Genomic DNA, 21,168 nt, shown 5'->3' with positions numbered 1-21,168 from the left:
AAGTAAGTCAGAAAGAGAAAAAATACCATACGCTAACACATATATATGGAATCTAAAAAAAAAAAAAAAAAAGGTTCTGAAGAACCTAGGGGCAGGATGGGAATAAAGATGCAGACATAGAGAATGGACTTGGAAGTGAGGACATAGGGAGGGGGAAGGGTAAGCTGGGATGAAATGAGAGAGTGGCATGGACATACATACACTACCAAATGTAAAATGGATGGCTAGTGGGAAGCAGTCACATAGCACAGGGAGATCAGCTCGGTGCTTTGTGACCACCTAGAGGGATAGGATAGGGAGGGTGGGAGGGAGACGCAAGACGGAGGAGATACGGGGATATATGTATATGTATGGCTGATTCACTTTGTTATAAAGCAGAAACTAACACACCATTGTAGAGCAATTATACTCCAATAAAGATGTTAAAAAAATACATACTATATTTCACTGTCATCATGTAAAATAATATTTTTTGAGATAGTTACTTCTTAGGGATCATTCATAATACAAATGTATATGATAGCAACATCTTAAAATAACTTAGACAACTGCTTAAATAATTAGATAACTTAAGAATCACAGGTGTTTAAAAAGGAGTGAATGGGAGCGAGGGGATAATTGTGATTTCTCTTATGTGCTATAATATGTAAATATATACCTTATTTCATAGAAACAGAATTTCATAAAAGACTAGTATAACTTCTATCTCTACAAATCATATTTTAAATGAATTAGTACTTGATAAATAAAGGAATTCTGTGTCAGATTTTAATAGGTCAAGATTATCATATGATTTACTTTTTAAGAAAGTAAGATTGTCACATTTAGAACTTGTTCAGAGTGTGTCATGGTACAAATTTCCTTAATATGACCAATCTAATTCAAAACAGTGTCACGAGAATTACTGCTATCTTTTATGAGTTACTCCGGGGGTCAGCAAAATATGGCTTGTAGGTGAAATCTTGCCTACTGCCTGTTTTTGTAATTAAAGTTTTACTGGAACACAGCCAGACACGCTCATTTACATATTGTCTGTGGCTGCTTTCACCCTACAACAGCAGCACTGAGGAGTTGTAAAAGACACTGTAAGAGCAGCAAAGCCTAAAATAGTTACTCTCTGGCCTTCACAGAAAGTTTGCCAATCCCTGAGCTATTCTGAGGGTCTTAACAGAAAGAAACTTAGAGAAATAAAGTCACTATTACTGACAAAACAAATACAGTGCTTTTCAAAATGGAAATTAAACAAATTGATAAAAGGCTATATTAAAATGCTTCAGGTATTTAAACCCACTAAAAATTTAATACCAAATCAAATATTTTCCTTCCCCCAAGTAATCTTATTTATTATAAAAATTTCTTCATAATACATCACAGGATGTTAGAATATAATAATGAAATTTATTTTAAAATGTCACTTGCAAAGTTACTTGACTTATAATCAGATGTTTAACACTACTCATTACACTTTCAGAAAAATGAAACTATTATTGATAGATCATATTTGATCAGAGCAGTCAAGAAGAACTTATTTAGCATGTCAAAAACTCGGACATAAAACTACTACACATTTATCAGTGAATGAAATTTCCTGTCAAATACAGTGAACCAAATTCTTAAACAGAGTGGTTTTATTTCCCAACTAAATCTGCTTTTCTCCAAACTGTGTAACTTTGTAATTACTTTGTGTTTGTCCCTACAGCCTCTGCGAAAACAAATTCTGATTACTTTTCTTTTTTACCTTGAGATCACGGTACACAATCTTTCCGGAATGTAGATAGTCCAAAGCAGAGACAATTTCTGCACCATAGAAACGTGTGCGGTCCTCAGAGAACACCCTCTCTCTCGACAAATGGAAAAACAGCTGCAGGGTAAACAGCAGGGACAGGATTGTAATAATTACTGATTTAGTGGGGGAAATTAACACAAACATAAAACACCTCTCATCACCATATTGTGATGATAGATAGTGTACTCTCAGCGGACACTGAGCAGTCTTAGACAGCAGCTGGCTTATCTTTTCCAGGTTTCCAAGGGGAGACTGCGAGCTGTTAAATCAGCACTTTAATCAATATACCAATCTTGTTTAAGGCATTCTGCTTGCTACCCATTTAACCTTCAGTTACCAGAGGAAAAAGTATGCATCATCAGATTACATCTCCCACTCAGTATACTGTTGCTTCACTCTTTCAAGGATTAGGTATTGAGACTTTATTAAAATAAATGCACATAAGCATAGATGGAATATTTCGACTTAATTATCTGAGTTACACTTGATTTCAAAGAAAGGACTGCTGATTTGTGGAACCTTATTTATGTGAACTTGTTAAATTCTACAACTCTTGATTCATCATGATACCTCTAGAAATGTTTTCAGTGTTTAAATCCATGTTTTCTGCAGTGAGAAACTGTGAGGCTTTACATTTTCAATTTATGTTAGTAATGCCCAAAATGGACTGAGAAGTTCCCATTATTCCCCTAATAGTTCTCAATGCATACTCTTCCTATTTCAATAATAATTAACTATGACACCAACCTTTTCTCATGTAATCACTTAAAACTATAAGCCCATCCATTTCCTGTTAACAACAGTCAACAAATATTTATTGGGTGCTCACTGTGGTCAAGCATCCAGCTCTCCATTTAGACAGCCTCTTTATTTAAGAAACTGCCCGTCTCAGCTCTCAGTTCAATAATGTATATGAGGAAGGAGCTGGTTTCAGGCACTATGAATTGACTGCTGACCTTTTTGTGTACTGTTTCACTGTATTAAGAAATCCACCAAGAGCAACAAAAGATGGTTCGCAGTGCTGAGTACACTGCCGAGTATCACAGTAGGTACTCAATACATGTCTTTGATTAAAGAAATGAACCAGTCAATGTATTCTTGACTGCAAGATCAGAAATTAACTATATTTTCACATAGATTACTTCTACAAACTGCTTCTACATATTTATAAGAATTATGGTTAACTGAGATTTGTTTCTCACACACCAAATCATAATTTAGGTAACATAAAAGAGGTTCTCTATAGATTCCATCTTCCCTTTTCCCACCTTCAACTCCACTTAAGAGTTTATCATTATTTTAAGATAAAATTTATGCATAACCCATTGTCATAGTAAAGAGAGAAGAGGTAATATCATGTAACTATTGCCGAAAAAGACTGGTTCAACATTACTTATAGTAAAACTAAAATGTTTGGCAGATAGTCTCTAAACTTTAATGCTCTCTACTATGTTGTCATATTTTATCAAATCTAAGATGCTGTTGATTGCAACTCCACCAACTTTTTATGTTAATACCAAGAAAAAAAAATGAGGTCAATTAAAACTATGACACACCATCAAATATAAAAGGCACTCTGACTGAAGAAATGTTCAGTGTGTCTTATAAATGACCAAATATACTATGCCAAAAATCAAACCAATGTATAAAATTACTCAGGGATATGCTTCAAAATTCATTCATTTTATACAGGCACATACATGTGATTAATGCTCTACCATTCAAACAAAGACAGGAAGTAGAAAGAAGCATGGATCATCAGTAAAACCATTCTGAAATATTTCTAGGTCAAAGTAATTTCTGTCATCCTTTAATACAAAATATAACCAATTTTGACAAAGGAACCCCTGTGACCCAGATTTATGGTAGTCTTCTAATGAGATGAAAGTAGTAGTTAGATTTCTAAATTTTCTTCAAATGTCAAGCCTAGTACCCACTCATCTACAACACAAAAGATATAGATCTTCCCTAAATCAACATAATACATGCAGGCTTCTAGATCTTTATTTAGACCATAAATCTTCAATTTGTCTTCCAGCCAATTTCTGTAAAAATATCAGCTAAAAAAAAAAGCTACTTAAGGAGAAGAACTCTATTTATTTCTCAATCTGCTCTCCTCTGATGTCTACCCTTGCTACTTTATGGAACTTATTCCTGTTAACATAACCAAGAACCTCTCGTTCTGGAGCTTAGAACATCACTTATTACCCTCTCCTTCTTATAAACATTCCTTGGCTTTGGTACTACAACTCTCCTGATTTTCTCTGAATATTCCTTCTAAGTTTCTACCTTGGCTTTGAACCAACTTTCCATTTAGTGAGCATCAATTATGTTAAAGTCACTGTTATTGGACACTGGGAAGAGAAAAAGAGGGCATATAATGGTGATTAAGACATAATCCCTGACCTTAAGAAATTCAACCCGATGAAGGAGATATATGCACAGATAAAAAACAAGAGAGCTATGAGAAATTCTGTAATTCCAATATTAAAAATGCTTTGAAGGCAAAGGATGATTAATCTTTATTGGAATGATCTGAGGAGACTTCACAGATAAGGTAGCATCTCACGTTTTGAAGGATGGATTTTTCACAAATGGAGAATATAAGGGAAGCATACAAAACAGTGCAAGTTTTATCCATCTTAATATTTTGACCACAGCCTAGTAATAGTACATCAACATAGTAGGTAATTAATAAATGTATGTGGAACAAATTAATCCCTCTTAATATCCACCTTAATATTTTGACCACAAGATCTATCCTTCTTAATATTTTGACCACAGCCTAGTATAGTCCATCAACATAGGAGGTAATTAATAGATGTATGTAGAAGAAATTAATTCTAAAGAAAAAAAATAGTAATGGCAAGGAAACAACACATAGGGAGGGCATGTAGCTGAAGAACAATAATACACATTCATGATAATGACAGAACTTAAGCAAAAAAAAGAAAAAAACAAAAAAAACCCCACAAAGATGAGGCCAGATTGTTTAGGACCTTGACTGCTATGATATGGTTTAGAGATTAATTTTGTAGATAAGGAGTGTCAAAGGCATTTGGGTTAAAAATTTTAGCATAATTTTATTTATTTATTCTTGGCTGTGTTGGGTCTTTGTTGCTGCGCATTGGCTCTCTCTAGTTGTGGCGAGTGGGGGATACTCTTTGTTGTGGTGTGCAGGCTTCTCTTGTTGCGGAGCATGGGCTCTAGGAGCACAGGCTTCAGTAGTTGTGGCACATGGGCTCAGTAGTTGTGGCTCGCAGGCTCCAGAGTGCAGGCTTAGTAGTTGTGGCACACGGGCTTAGCTGCTCCGCGGCATGTGGGATCTTCCCGGACCAGGGCTTAAACACATGTCCCCTGCATTGGCAGGAGGATTCTTAACCACTGTGCCACCAGGAAAGTCCAAAAAAAATTAGCATAATTTTAAGTACACAACTCTGGCAGCAACTAGAGAATCAATTAAAAAAATCTGAGACTACAGTAGTCAGATAAACAATTCATAAAGTGCAACAAAACTTACTGAACACCAATTCGGTACAACCACTGTGAAAAAGCTGCAGGCACAATGAAAGGAAATGGTACCAATCTGAAAGAATATCACTATTTGGTTAGAACAACCAGATATATAAATAATTCCACTAAAATATGTAGTTATAAAATAGAAAGCACACATAAAGAAGTGAATAAGTATGTTTGGTAATATAAGAAGTAACCTTTGAGCTGGATAAGAGCTTCTGAGGAACATTAGTGCTAGTAACAGACCTTTCAAGAGTCAATATTCCAGAGGGAACTAGCTTGCACCATTTGTGCAAAGGCAGAGAGCAACAGTGTTGAAGTTTCCCTAAGGATGGCTGAGTAGGTGTTGCTGCCAGCAGTGTAAAGGAAAAGAATGGGGATGGAGGCAGAGGAGCAATGGATTTTATTTTGACCTGTTGACATTTAAATAAGAACTTGATAGCACAGCTTCAGAACTATGGGACCAAAGGGTATAAAGGTAAATGTGTGAGTCATTTATATAAAGGATACTGTTGACACCAAGGAAGCAAGGTATAGCCCAGAAATTTAGTAGGAACTGCAAACAGAGTTAAGGTCAGAATTTTAGGGTATGACTGCACATAAGGACAGGAAAAAGAAGCAGAACAGGATATTAAGATAGAGTCCTAAAAGAAATACAAACAGAAAGAATACCTGAAGAATAAAGGAAAAGAAAGTTTCAGGAAGGAAATTAACATTTACCAGGCATAGGAATTAGGTCATACGTTACCTTTCGGGGAAGAGATGTCATACTTAGGTGGGCTAAGAAGAGAATATAAAGGTAGAAATGGTATGTGACTCTTTTAGAAAAAATGAATGAAATGAGCCAAGATATTATTGAAACAAGATTTTTGCTCAATATATTAATGCTCTCAAGAAAACTTCTGTCTGAAGAAATTGAGAGATACTATAAAGCTACAATTCATATGGAATAGGCATACAAATTAAAAGAAATATCAATGAAATCAGGTGGCCAGAAACAGGTTACTTTATAAAAATTTAGAATATGGTAAAGTTGATGATTACACATAAGGATATGAAGTATATGGGGAAAAAATGACCATTTAATAAATGGTGCCACAATATTTGCTTAACTTTGGAGAAAAGTCAGAAGAGTGTCATTATTGAACATGCAGGCATTCAGTAGATATTTCAAAGAAGTCGGAGTAAAAGCTAAACCATACATTAACAAAGCTAACAAACAAGAGTGTAAAATATCATATTTGCAAATAACTGCTCTCCAGAACAAGATGTAACACTCTTTGAAGGAAGATAACAAAATCTAAACACTCAAGTAAAATCAAAGTATCTAGTATACAATCAACAATTACTAGACATGAGAAGATGCAGGAAAATATGACCCATCACCAACAAAAAAGTCAGTCATTAGAAACAGACCTCAAAAATAACAGAGATGATGGTATTAATAGACAGTAACTTTAAAGCAGTACAGGAACATAAAGAAGAGATAATGGGAAATAGAAATAAATAGGATGTTTAAAGATGAAACATATAATATCTGAATAAAAATTTCACTAGATGGGATTAACAACAGATTAGACATTGCAAGAGAAAAGACAAATGAACAAGAAATCATAGCAGAAGAAAACTATATAAATTGCACCTGAAAAAAATATAAATCTCAGCAACCTCTTGAACAGCGTCAAGGAGTCTAACATATGGATAACAGCAGATCCTGAGAGAGGGAGACATCTGCAAAATGACTGAATTTTTCCAAACTAGGATAAAAAAGATAAATGCACAGACTAGGTATTTCAACGAAACTCAGTGAGATGAAAACTAACAAACAGGCATGAATACTCAGAACATAACCAGTCAGATCACACTAAAATTGCTGAAAAACCAGTGACAGAAAATCTTTTAAAAATTCTGAAGGAAAAAAAACACAATACATACAGAAGAACGAATAGGAGAATTTCCCCAGACTTCTTCTCAGAAACTATATAAGTGAAAGGACAATGGAACAATATGTCCAAATTGCTGAAAGAGAAAAAACACATCCTAAAATTTTGCATCCAGTGGAAATATCCATAAAATATAAAGGTTAGAGACTTCTGTTTTGACCATGATATAAAATAAATAAAACAAGGATTTTCATACATTAAGCATTAGGCTTCAAGGTACAGTGACTCCAAAGAAAAGGGAAACAAGGTGGTAATTATGGTTGTTCCAGCTTGCTGCCTGGAGAGACCATCCAGAATGTAACACAGGGAAAGAAAACCAAAACAGAACCTGTGGAATTCTTGAAGTAAGGATAGAGAGTTCAGAGACTGAGGAGGCCAAAGTAGCTGTAATTCATGAGGCAGAGAACCACAAAGAGGAGAACTCCAGGGACCTGCAATGAACTGCCTCTGAGTCTTACTAATCAGCACACGTATATGAGGAAAATTCTGAGGCCAGGGAAAAGAGCCATTGGAAAGAATCAGGTGAAAAAAATCACAGGCTCATAGAGCTAAAAATACTTTTTGTTCTCACCAGGCAAAATGGGAAAACTTCTAAAGAAATGTGGCACCCACTAGAGTCCTTGAGGATACTGCCTCTATAGTGCAGCAGTATTAGTGTTAGAGCAAAGGACACACACATATGTCAAAAGTGTTAGAGCAAAGGACACACACATATGCCAAAGGTGTCAAGGTCATTCAATGGGGCAAAGGATAGACTTTTCAACAATAGATTCTGGAATAACCAAATATCCACATGGGATAAAAAATGAACTTCAATCCTTAGCTTACAGCATAAATAAAAAATATCATAAACCTAAATGTAATAGCACAATTATAAAAGTTATAAAAGGAAATATAGGAGAAAATATTTGTCATCCATGATAGACAAAGATTTCTTAGATAGTATTTAAAAAAAACAAAGAAGACAAACTGATAAATTGGATTTCAAAATTTAAAACTTCTGTTGCTCAGAAAATATCACTGAGACAATGAAAAGGCAAGGTACAGTCTGAGAGGAACTATTTATAATACACTCATTTGGCAAACTATTTGTAACCAGAATATATAAAGAACTATTATAATTTAACAATAAGATAGCCCAATTAATAAATAGACAAAATATTCGAACATACAGGTAAAAAAATGTATGCGAATGGCCAATATGTGAAAATATATTTAATATCATTAGTCATCAAAAACTGCAACTCAAAACCAACCACAATAATATACTTCTATATACATATTAGAATGACTAAAATTAAAAAGAATGACCACACCAAGAGTTGGTGTGGATATGGAACAACTAGAATTCTTGTGGCATTGATACTAGGAATGCAAAATGACACAACTACTTTGGAAAGCAGTTTTGGAATTTTTCAAAATGTAAACATATGCTTATTATAAACTCAACAATTATACTCCCCAGTATTTAGCCAAGAAAAAAGAAAACTTGTACATGTATGTGCATATCAGCTTTATTCATAGTAGGCGATGACTAGAAACAATCCAAATGTACACCAAAAGCAGGACAGATTAAAAAACATCGATATAGCATGCTCATGACTCAGCAATGAAGGAACAAACTACTGAGACATGGATAATCTCAAAAACATTAGGCTGAGCAAAAGAAACAGAAACAGACATAAAAGAGTACATATTGTATGATTCCATTTCCTTAAAATTTAAAAAAGGTAAATCAAATCTTTAGTATCAGAAAGCAGATCAGTAGTTGCCTAGGGCCAGGTATAGAAGCAGGAGATGACAGAATGAGACAGGGAAGACTGACTGCAAAGAGGAATAGCAGAACTTTTTGTGGCAGTGGAAATGTTCTGCATCTTTTTGTAATGGGGACTACATGCATAGATGTTTGTCAAAAGTCATATAAGTTATGTATACTTAAAGTGAGTACATTTTATTGTATGTAGCTTATACTTAAGTAAAGTTGGTTAAGTAATGAAAACAATCTAAACGTTCAAAAATATAGTAAGGATTTAATAAATTACATCTGCATAATTAATTACTAGGCAACTAGTATGTATTTTACAATATTAAATAAAATGGAAATTATGGGTACAGTATAAAAACAGGAAAATACACTAATATGGTAATAGTGATCATTGCTAGATGGTAAGATTTAGAGTATTTTTTTCTGTTTTATACCTTGAAAATTACCTGTAATAATTTGTTTAATATCCATTTCCCAGAGCATTATACTTTCCTAAATGTGAGACCATCTGTCTTCCTCATGCCACGTACTAAGTACATAGCACAGTGACTAGCTTGTAGCATGCAGTCAATAAATAAGTATTTTATCAATTGAACTGAAATAACTTTTTGATGTTTTCTGCAATGTACATGTACTGTTGTTACTTTCATAATGGGAGAAATTTTATAAAGGTTTTAAGTAAACATACTGTTGATGCTTTTACTGATTCAGGCTTCTGACAAATTTTTTTTCTTGGCAGAGGCACAGAAGAAAGAGGAAGACTGCACAAGTACTCTGTAGCTTTGCATCCTCAGCACCAAGCCTAGCATGTAGCACATATTAGGTACTTAATAAATATGTACTGCAAAGAATAAAGTTAAATTAAAAAATACTTTCCAAAGAATTATTTATAAGGAAAATTAGGCTTAAAGTTTTGAAGGTAAAGTATTTTTATTAGAAACATTAAAAAATCACACACAATAACTAATCTTGTTTTTATTTAAAAAATGAATTTTTTGCTCCTCAAGCAAGGAACATACCTTTAGAAATTTAAGTTCCTTTAGCAATGACTACATGTTTGTGTGTGTGTGTGTGTGTGTTGTGCTTAGCAATGCTGTGGGAATATAGTAATGTAATATTAATAGATTGCCTTAATGATCTAAATATACAAGTTTATATTTCATTACAAACATTTCATTACAAACATTTTAAAGAATGTTTATCTTTAAAATAAATTGTTATATTTTGAAAAATATGCAACAAACTTTAAAAAAAATTACAAACATTTCATTACAAACATTTTAAAGAATGTTTATCTTTAAAATAAATTGTTATATTTTGAAAAATATGCAACAAACTTTAAAAAAAAATAAAGATCTAGACTTAAACAACATCCTGAGAACTATCACTGCAATCTAAGACTTTAAATTCAATTACACTTTTTTCTTGCAAATACTGTCTATACAAACTTTAGTCATTCCTTTGTAATAGCAAAATATCAGTTAACAGAAAATAACAAAATATGCTCAATATGGGTCAATAATTACAATGATTACATTCATTATCATAATATTGATTTAGCTTGGAACCTGAGTACCCTAAAGACAACTAATTAATTAAGCAATGAGACATAGGAGTCTGTGCAATAATGCTGATTAACACATCCCTTAGGTTTACAAAAAGACCTAAGATGAAAAGAATGTCTCTAGCTTACATACAAGAAAACTAGTCAACAATACTGCCTTAGTCCATTTGGGATGTTATAACTGATTACCACAGACTGGGTGAATTATAAACCACAGAAATTTATTTCCCACAATTCTGGAGGCTGGGAAGTCCAAGATCAATGCACTTGCAGATCGGGTACCTGCTTCCTGGCTCACAGACAGCTGTCTTTTCACAGTGTCCTCACAATGGGGAAGGAGCAACTGAGCTCTCTGAGGTGTCCCTTATAAGGGCACTAATCCCATTCAGGAGGGCTCCACCTTCACGACCTAATCACTAGAAAGGCCCCACCCTCCAAATGCCATCATACTAGGGATTAGGTTTCCACATATGAGTTTAGGGTGGACATAAAGATTCAGTCTGTAGCAAATACTATACTACACAATTGGAATGGTATCAGTTATACAATAAAACAAACATTTAAACATGTACTTTTATAGGATCAAATAAAAGTACACTTACATTTAATAGCTAATTCATATTAATTGTTTTCTAGATCATGTCTATCCTCTTCTCAAGCTGAACTCAGTTTCTATGCATTTCACACAGAAAAATTAATGTAAAGTAATGTAAATTTACATTTAGTTTTTGAAGAAAGTTTCTTCCAGAAAGGATACTGATAAAATGCCATATTTTAATAAATAGTTCAAAATTACATTTCTTAAAATACAAATTAAACCCTTAGGATGTTTCAGGAGAATTGAAAGGGATCTAAGGTCAGATGGCTGGACTCTGAAACAGTTGTTTGTTTATAAATTTCCAGCTAAATACCTCAAGCCCTATTTCTCTATTTCTTGCCCTCTTCTTACAAGTCTGAAAATGTAAAAAGAATTCTCGATCTAACTAGGTGCCTGATACTGGAAAAAGTAGCCTGTAGGCTGGCAATTTTTTTTTTTAACATCTTTATTGGAGTATAATTGCTTTACATTGGTGTGTTAGCTTCTGCTGTATAACAAAGTGAATCAGCTATACATATACATATATCCCCATATCTCCTCCCTCTTGCGTCTCCCTCCCACCTTCCCTATCCCACCCCTCTAGGTGGTCACAAAGCACCGAGCTGATCTCCCTGTGCTATGTAGCTGCTTCCCACTAGCTATCTAATTTTTAAACAATTAATGCAAGGCATGAAAAGTTAAGGAAATTTTCTGGGATCAAAAGTCACCTAATGAAAATACTTTATAATATGGTAAGTACAAAAATAGTTCCTTTAAAATTTTTTAAAATTTTATTTCCATAATTAAAATAATTTACATTAAAGTATTTTATTATGACTCTACTAACAAGATTAAAAAAGAAATTGCTCAGTTCTACCACATTAAATATTAATAGATTTTTCATTTGGAGAATAAAATATACTTTTAAAAGAGTAAAAATTCTCAAGGTAATTATTTTAAAATATTTAAATCTATTAGGATATAATGTGAAATATTTGGGCTATTTATGAAATATATCCAATACCAACACAATAAAAATAATAAACACTACAATTTGTGAGCATTAAGATATTACATTCTAACAACAATCACAAAAGCTACAAAATGCTATTTCCATATTATAGATGATTAAATATAATAAATATAAGTTATTATTACTATCACAATAGGCACCATTTTTGAGTACCGCTACTTGTTTGGCACTATACTAAGTAAGTTACATGCATTATATTATTTAATCCTAAAACAACGTTATAAAATAGGTACAATGATTATCTCTATCATACAGATGAGAAAACTAAGATTTAGGCATGTTATGAAGCTTGCCTAGCATCACATAGCTCTTAAGCGGCAGAGCTGAGATTCAAACTTAGGTCTCTGGTCTCTAGGGCATATCTATTTATTATTCTAAGTACAGTTTCTATTAACTTGAGACAATAAATGTATAAATTATTCAATTAAGAAGAAATTTCATTCATAAGTCTCCTTTATAATTGCATAATATGAATTGCATGAGAGAAGGAACCTTGTATAGAGTACAGTTGCCTTCTCAGGGTCTAGAACTAGATAGGAATTGAACAATATTCGGCAAATAAATTTTAAAAATTAGATGAAATAAATTCCTGGAAACACACAACCAAAGCTCACTCAAGAAGAAATAGATAAAATGCATGCTTCCATAAATATATTTTTTAAATTTCACTTCATTGTTAAAAACCTTCCTACAAGGAAAACTCTTGGTCTCAAAATTTCACTGGTGAATTCTACCAGAAAATAGAAGAAGCAATGCTGCCTGACTCATTTTAAGAGGTGAGCATTACCCTGAATCCAAACCCAGAGACATTGCTCGGGGTAGGGAAGAGAAGGGACCCTACAGAATGATATTCCTAGTGAACAAAGATTTAAAATTCTTAACAAAATTTTAGCAAACTGGGTTCAACAACATACCAAAAGGATAATACATCATAACTAAGTGGGATTTATCTAAGAAATGCAATGTTGGTCTAACATTAAAAAAAACAAACAATGAAATTCAACATATCAACAGAATAAAGAAGAAAAAACACATGATCATCCCAACAGATACAAAAAAATAATATGACAAAATTTTACATCCTATCATGATTTATAAAAAAAAAAAGCTTAGCAAAATGGGAACAGAAAGGAACTTCTTCAATTTGTTAAAGGGTATATATGAAAAACCTACAGCTAACAACATTCTTAATGGTGAAAAGTACAAATGCTTTTGCCCTAAGATCTGGTATAAGGCAAGGATGTCTGCTCTTACATTGCTATTTAACATTGCTCTGAAGATCTTAGCTTAATAAGGCAAGAAGAGAGAAAATCCACTGAGACTGAAAAAGAGGAAGTAAAACTGTCTTTGCTCCCACATGATGTGATCATCTACAAAGAGAATTTCAACATACTTAAGAACAAACAAACAAATAGACAAACTGAGCAAGGATGCAGGATTCAAGGCTAATGAGTAAACATCAACTGCATTTCTATATGCAAACAATTCAGATTTGAAACTTTAAACAAATCATTTATAATATTAAAAAATAAGATAAATAAGGATAAATTTAACAAAAAATGTTCAAGACCTGTACACTAAAAACTACATTATATTGTTGAAAGAATTAAAGAAGATCTAAATAATTGGAAAAATATACCATGTTCATGGATCAGAAGACAATACTGTGAACATGTCAATTCTCCCCAAATTGATCAACAGATTACACTATCAATTAAAGTCCAGTAGACCTTCATGTAGAAATCAACAAGCTTATTCTATAATTTACATGAAAATATTAGGGTTGCCAAGACACTTTTTAAAAAGAAGAGCAAAATTAGAAGACTTGAATTGCCTCATTTCAATACCTACTCTAAAGCAAAAGTCTTAAAGACAGTCAGATATAAGTATAAGGATGGACGGATATAGATCAATACACAGAGTCAAGTCCAGAAACATGTCACACATATATATGGTCAATTGATTTTTGACAAAGGTGTCAGGGTAATTCAATGTGAAAAAAAATAGTCTTTTCAACAAATATGCTGGAAAAATTAAATATCCAGTTGCAAAAAAAATGAACCTTGACTCAAGCACCATAAACAAAAATTAACTTGAAATGGTCTGCAGACCTAAATATAAGTCCAAAAAACTATTAACACTTCTAGAAGAAAACATAGGAGAAAATCTTAACAAACTTGCGTTAGGAAAAGATGTTTTAAATTAAACCAAAAATGCATAAACCACAAAAGAAAAACACTTATAAACTGTATTTCATCTAATTTAAAGGTTCTGTCCTTAAAAAGACACTTGTAAGAAAGCACATTCAGTGGTTGCGATGACAGGAGGTGATGGTAGGAACTGACTGTAAAGGGGCGTGAGAGACTTCTTTGGGTGATAGAACTGTTCTGTATCATGACTGTGGTGATGGTAAACTACTCATTTGTCAAAACTCACTAAATTGTACACTTAAAAGTGGTGAAGTTTACTAAATGTAAATTACATACGAACAAGATGACTTTTAAAAAAAGGATTTAAACAAAAATATACACAGGAAAAAAATTCCCCACTAAAAATGAAATGGCAGAACACAGACTGGGAGAAAATATTTGCAAAACATATATGATAAATTAATTGTATCTAGAATATATAAATAAGTCTGATTACTCAATATTAAGAAGGCAAACAACCCAATCAAAACATGGACCAAAGATTTTAACAGATACTTCAGTAAAGAAGACATAACATGGCAAATCAGCACAGGAAAACATGTTCAATATCATTAATCATTCAGGAAATTCAAGCTAAAACTATAAGATACACATCAACTAGAAGGAGTAAAATTAAGAAAGACTAACCATGCCAAGTGTGGTGATGATGATAAGTAACATCCTAGAAATGCAAAATGGTACAATTTGGCAGTTTCTTATGAGTTGAACATACCAAATAACACAGAAATTGTATTCCTAGATATTTACCTAAGATAGCTGAAACTATACAACCACACAAAGATTTCTACTGGATTATTCACAAGAAATTTTTTCATAATAGCCCCAGACTGCAAGAAAACCAAATGTCTATCTACTAGAGATTATATAAACACATTGTAATACATCCATCCATATAATAAAGCCATAAAAAGAAATAAGCTACTGATATATGCAACAATATTGATGAATATTAAAAGTATCGTGTTAAGATGCAGAACACAAATGACTATATACTGTGTTTTGAGATTAGAGTTTTTAATATTTAAATATTGTTTCGTTACATTTCCTGTTTCTTTTGTTTCTTTTCTTCATGGTCTCAAATTACACATATATTGTGCCTTTTGTTTTCACTCTCTTGAAATGCGCACTCTGGGGTAATCCAACCTTTATGCAAGAAGTTTGACTACCCTGAAATTGCCTTCCTGTGCCATAACCACATGGAGAGAAATTGTGAAAACAGATAAATGCCTGGGCAGCTCCTGTACTTTCAGTCACTTCATCTGCTATTCTAGATATAAAAGTAAGCATCTTAGACGTTGAGGCTAGTCAAGTCTTTGGATTCTTACTTTAGATGCAGAGATATATTGGCTAAATGAATTTTGGGAAACTAGCCTTGAAATACTATAAAAGTATATACTAAAAACATTCCCCAGGGAGAGGACTGGGGTTGGCGGCGTGAGCACAGCCTGCAGGGGGTTAGGGCACCACGGCTAGCCAGGAGGGAGCCTGGGGAAAAGACTGGACCTGCCGAAGAGGCAAGAGACTTTTTCTTCCCTCTTTGTTTCCTGGTGTGTGAGGAGTGGGGATTAAGAGAGCTGCTTAAAGGAGCTCCAGAGATAGGCGCCAGCCGCGGCTAAAAGCGTGGACACCAGAGACGGGCAAGAGACGCTAAGGCTGTTGCTGCTGCCACCAAGAAGGCTGTGTGCGAGCACAGGTCACTATCCACACCCCCCATCCGGGGAGCCTGTGCAGCCCGCCACTGCCAGGGTCCCGGGATCCAGGGACAACTTCCCCGGGAGAACGCACGGCACGCCTCAGGCTGATGCAACATCCCGCTGGCCTCTGCCGCCGCCGGCTCGCCCTACACTCCGTACCCCTCCCTCCTCCCGGCCTGGTGAGCCAGAGCCCCCGCATCAGCGTCTCCTTTAACCCCATCCTGTCTGAGGGAAGAACAGACGCCCTCCCGCGACCTACATGCAGAGGGGGGGCCAAATCCAAAGCAGAGCCCCGGGAGCTGTGAGAACAAAGAGAAAGAGAAGTCTCCCCCAGCAGCCTCAGGAGCAGCGGATTAAAGCTCCACAATCAACTTGATGTACCCTGCATCCGTGGAATACATGAAGAGACAACGAATCATCTCAAATTGAGGAGATGGACTTTGAGAGCAAGATTTATTATTTTTTCCCCATTTCCTCTTTTTGTGAGTGCGTATGTGTATGCTTCTGTGTGAGATTTTGTCTGTATAGCTGCTTCCACCATTTGTCCGAGGGTTCTATCCGTCCGTGTTTTTTGTTTTTTCTTTAAAAAAATTTTTTTTCATAATAATCATTTTTTATTTTAATAACTTTATTTTATTTTATCCTTATTTTATTTTATTTTATCTTCTTTCGTTCTTTCTTTCCTTCCTTCCCTCCTTCCCTCCTTCCTTCCTCCCTCCCTCCCTCCTTTCTTTCTTTCTTTCTTTCTTCCTTCCTTCCTTTCTTTGTTTCTTTCTTCCCTTCTTTCTTTCTACTTTTTCTCCCTTTTATTCTGAGCAGTGTGGATGAAAGGCTCTTGGTGATGCAGCCAGGAGTCAGTGCTGTGCCTCTGAGGTGGGAGAGACAACTGCAGGACACTGGTCCACAAGAGACCCCCCAGCTCCATATAATATCAAACGCCGAAAATCTCCCAGAGATCTCCATCTCAACGCCAGCACCCAGCTTCACTCAATGACCAGCAAGCTATAGTGCTGGACATCCTATGCCAAACAACTAGCAAGACAGGAACACAACCCCACCCATTAGCAGAAAGGCTGCCTAAAACCATAATAGGTCCACAGATACCCCAAAACACACCACCAAACGTAGACGTGATTACCAGAAAGACAAGATCAAGCCTCATCCATCAGAACACAGGCACTAGTTCCCTCCACCAGGAAGCCTACACAACCCACTGAACCAACTTTAGTCACTGGGGACAGACACCAAAAACAACAGGAACTATGATCCTGCAGCCTGCAAAAAGGAGACCCCAAACACAGTAAGATAAGCAAAATGAGAAGACAGAAAAACACACAGCAGATGAAAGAGCAAGGTAAAAACCCACCGACCTAACAAATGAAGAGGAAATAGGCAGTCTACCTGAAAAAGAATTCAGAATAATGATAGTAAAAATGATCCAAAATCTTGGAAATAGAATGGACAAAATGCAAGAAACATTTAACAAGGACCTAGAAGAACTAAAGAGGAAACAAGCAACGGTGAACAACACAATAACTGAAATTAAAAATACTCTAGAAGGGATCAATAGCAGAATAACTGAGGCAGAAGAACGGATAAGTGACCTGGGAGATAAAATAGTGGAAATAACTACTGCACAGCAGAATAAAGAAAAAGGAATGAAAAGAACTGAGGACGGTCTAAGAGACCTCTGGGACAACATTAAATGCACCAACATTCGAATTATAGGAGTTCCAGAAGAAGAAGAGAAAAAGAAAGGTACTGAGAAAATATTTGAAGAGATTATAATTGAAAACTTCCCTAATATGGGAAAAGAAATAGTTAATCAAGTCCAGGAAGCACAGAGACTTCCATACAGGATAAATCCAAGGAGAAATACTCCAAGACACATATTAATCAAATTGTCAAAAATTAAATACAAAGAAAACATATTAAAAGCAGCAAGGGAAAAACAACAAATAACACACAAGGGAATCCCCATAAGGTTAACAGCTGATCTTTCAGCAGAAACTCTGCAAGCCAGAAGGGACTGGCAGGAAATATTTAAAGTGATGAAGGAGAAAAACCTGCAACCAAGATTACCCAGCAAGGATCTCATTCAGATTTGATGGAGAAATTAAAACCTTTACAGTCAAGCAAAAGCTGAGAGAGTTCAGCACCACCAAACCAGCTTTACAACAAATGCTAAAGGAACTTCTCTAGCCAAGAAACACAAGAGAAGGAAAAGACCTACAATAATGAACCCAAAACAACTAAGAAAATGGGAATAGGAACATACATATCGATAATTACCTTAAATATAAATGGACTAAGTGCTCCCACCAAAAGACATAGATTGGCTGAATGGATACAAAAACAAGACTCATATATATGCTGTCTACAAAGACCCACTTCAGACCTAGAGACACATACAGACTGAAAGTAAGGGGATGGAAAAAGATATTACATGCAAATGGAAACCAAAAGAAAGCTGGAGTAGCAATTCTCATATCACACAAAATAGACTTTAAAATAAAGACTATTAGAAGAGACAAAGAAGGACACTACATAATGATCAAGGGATCGATCCAAGAAGAAGATATAACAATTGTAAATATTTATGCACCCAACATAGGAGCACCTCAATACATAAGGCAAATACTAACAGCCATAAAAGGGGAAATCGACAGTAACACATTCATAGTAGGGGACTTTAACACCCCACCTTCACCAATGGACAGATCATCCAAAATGAAAATAAATAAGGAAACACAAGCTTTAAATGATACATTAAGCAAGATGGACTTAATTAATATTTATAGGAAATTCCGTCCAAAAACAAAAGAATACACATTTTTCTCAAATGCTCATGGCACATTCTCCAGTATAGAACATATTTTGGGTCAAAAGCAAGCCTTGGTAAATTTAAGAAAATTGAAGTTGTCTCAAGTACCTTTTCCAACCATAATGCTATGAGACTAGATATCAATTACAGGAAAAGATCTGTAAAAAATACAAACACACGGAGGCTAAACAATACACTACTTAATAACGAAGTGATCACTGAAGAAATCAAAGAGGAAATCAAAAAATACCTAGAAACAAATGACAATGGAGACCCAACAAACCAAAAACTATGGGATACAGCAAAAGCAGTTCTAAGAGGGAAGTTTATAGCAATACAATCCTACCTTAAGAAAAAGGAAACATCTCAATTAAACAACCTAACCTTGCACCTAAAGCAATTAGAGAAAGAAGAACAAAAAAACCCCAAAGTTAGCAGAAGGAAAGAAATCATAAAGATCAGATCAGAAATAAATGAAAAAGAAATGAAGGAAACGATAGCAAAGATCAATAAAACTAAAAGCTCGTTCTTTGAGAAGATAACCAAAGTGATAAACCATTAGCCAGACTCATAAAGAAAAAAAGGGAGAAGACTCAAATCAGTAGAATTAGAAATGAAAAAGGAGAAGTAACAACTGACACTGCAGAAATACCAAACATCATGGGAGATTACTACAAGCAACTCTATGCCCATAAAATGGACAACCTGGAAGAAACGGACAAATTCTTAGAAATGCACAACCTGCCAAGACTGAATCAGGAAGAAACAGAAAATATGAACAGACCAATCAGGAGCACTGAAATTGAAACTGTGATTAAAAATCTTCCAACAAACAAAAGCCCAGGACCAGATGGCTTCACAGGTGAGTTCTATCTAACATTTAGAGAAGAGTTAACACCTATCCTTCTCAAACGCTTCCAAAATATAGCAGAGGGAGGAACACTCCCAAACTCATTCTACGAAGCCACCATCAACCTGATACCAAAACCAAACAAGGACGTCACAAAGAAAGAAGACTACAGGCCAATATCACTGATGAACATAGATGCAAAATCCTCAACAAAATACTAGCAAACAGAATCCAACAGCACATTAAAAGGATCATGCACCATGATCAAGCGGGGTTTATTCCAGGAATGCAAGGATTCTTCAATATATGCAAATCAATCAACGTGATACACCATATTAACAAATTGAAGGAGAAACACCATATGATCATCTCAATAGATACAGAGAAAGCTTTCGACAAAATTCAACACCAATTTATGATAAAAACCCTGCAGAAAATAGGCATAGAGGGAACTTTCCTCAACATAATAAAGGCCATATATGACAAACCCACAGCCACATCGTCCTCAATGGTGAAAAATTGAAAGCATTTCCGCTAAGATCAGGAATAAGACAAGGTTGCCGACTCTCACCACTCTTATTCAACATAGTTTGGAAGTTTTAGCCACAGCAATCAGAGAAGGAAAGGAAATAAAAGGAAACCAAATCGGAAAAGAAGAAGTTAAGCTGTCACTGTTTGCAGATGACATGATACTAGACACAGAGAATCCTAAAGATGCTACCAGAAAACTACTAGAGCTAATCAATGCATTTGGTAAAGTAGCAGGATACAAAATTAATGCACAGAAATCTCTGGCATTCCTATACACTAATGATGAAAAATCTGAAAGTGAAATCAAGAAAACACTCCCATTTACCATTACAACAACAAAAAAATAAAATATCTAGGAATAAACCTACCTAAGGAGACAAAAGACCTGTATGCAGAAAATTATAACACTGATGAAAGAAATTAAAGATGATACAAATAGATGGAGAGATATACCATGTTCTTGGATTGGAAGAATCAACATTGTGAAAATGACTCTACTACCCAAAGCAATCTACAGATTCAATGCAATTCCTATCAAATTACCACTGGCATTTTTCACAGAACTAGAACAAAAAATTTCACAATCTGCATGGAAACACAAAAGACCCCGAATAGCCAAAGCAATCCTGAGAATGAAAAACGAAGCTGGAGGAATCAGGCTCCCTGACTTCAGACTATACTACAAAGCTACAGTAATCAAGACAGTATGGTACTGGCACAAAAACAGAAAGATAGATCAATGGAACAGGATAGAAAGCCCAGAGATAAACCCATGCACATATGGTCACCTTGTCTTTGATAAAGGAGGCAGGAATGTACAGTGGAGAAAGGACAGCCTCTTCAGTAAGTGGTGCTGGGAAGACTGGGCAGGTACA

General features: G+C 34.9%; 1 protein-coding gene across 11 annotated transcripts in view; it reads right to left on the bottom strand.

Annotated features, from left to right (window-relative positions):
- Positions 1 to 21,168, bottom strand: part of AKT3 (AKT serine/threonine kinase 3) — a 386,997-nt gene that overhangs the window by 106,075 nt on the left and 259,754 nt on the right. For all 11 annotated transcript variants that reach the window (XR_003794278.1, XM_029227101.1, XM_029227105.1 and 8 more), the window contains one exon: positions 1,739 to 1,861. Coding sequence is in view for 10 of the 11 variants with exons in the window: in XM_029227101.1 (XP_029082934.1) it covers positions 1,739 to 1,861 (123 nt within the window). In the remaining variant the exon portion in view is untranslated. The remainder of the gene's footprint in view (positions 1 to 1,738; positions 1,862 to 21,168) is intronic.

The sequence above is a fragment of the Monodon monoceros genome, unplaced genomic scaffold, assembly GCF_005190385.1.
Source record: "Monodon monoceros isolate NGI ecotype Baffin Bay Population unplaced genomic scaffold, NGI_Narwhal_1 Super_Scaffold_18, whole genome shotgun sequence".
NCBI classification, from domain to species: Eukaryota; Metazoa; Chordata; class Mammalia; order Artiodactyla; family Monodontidae; genus Monodon; species Monodon monoceros.
The sequence above is the reverse complement of the archived record's forward strand: the minus strand, read 5'-3'. Positions and strand labels throughout refer to the sequence as shown.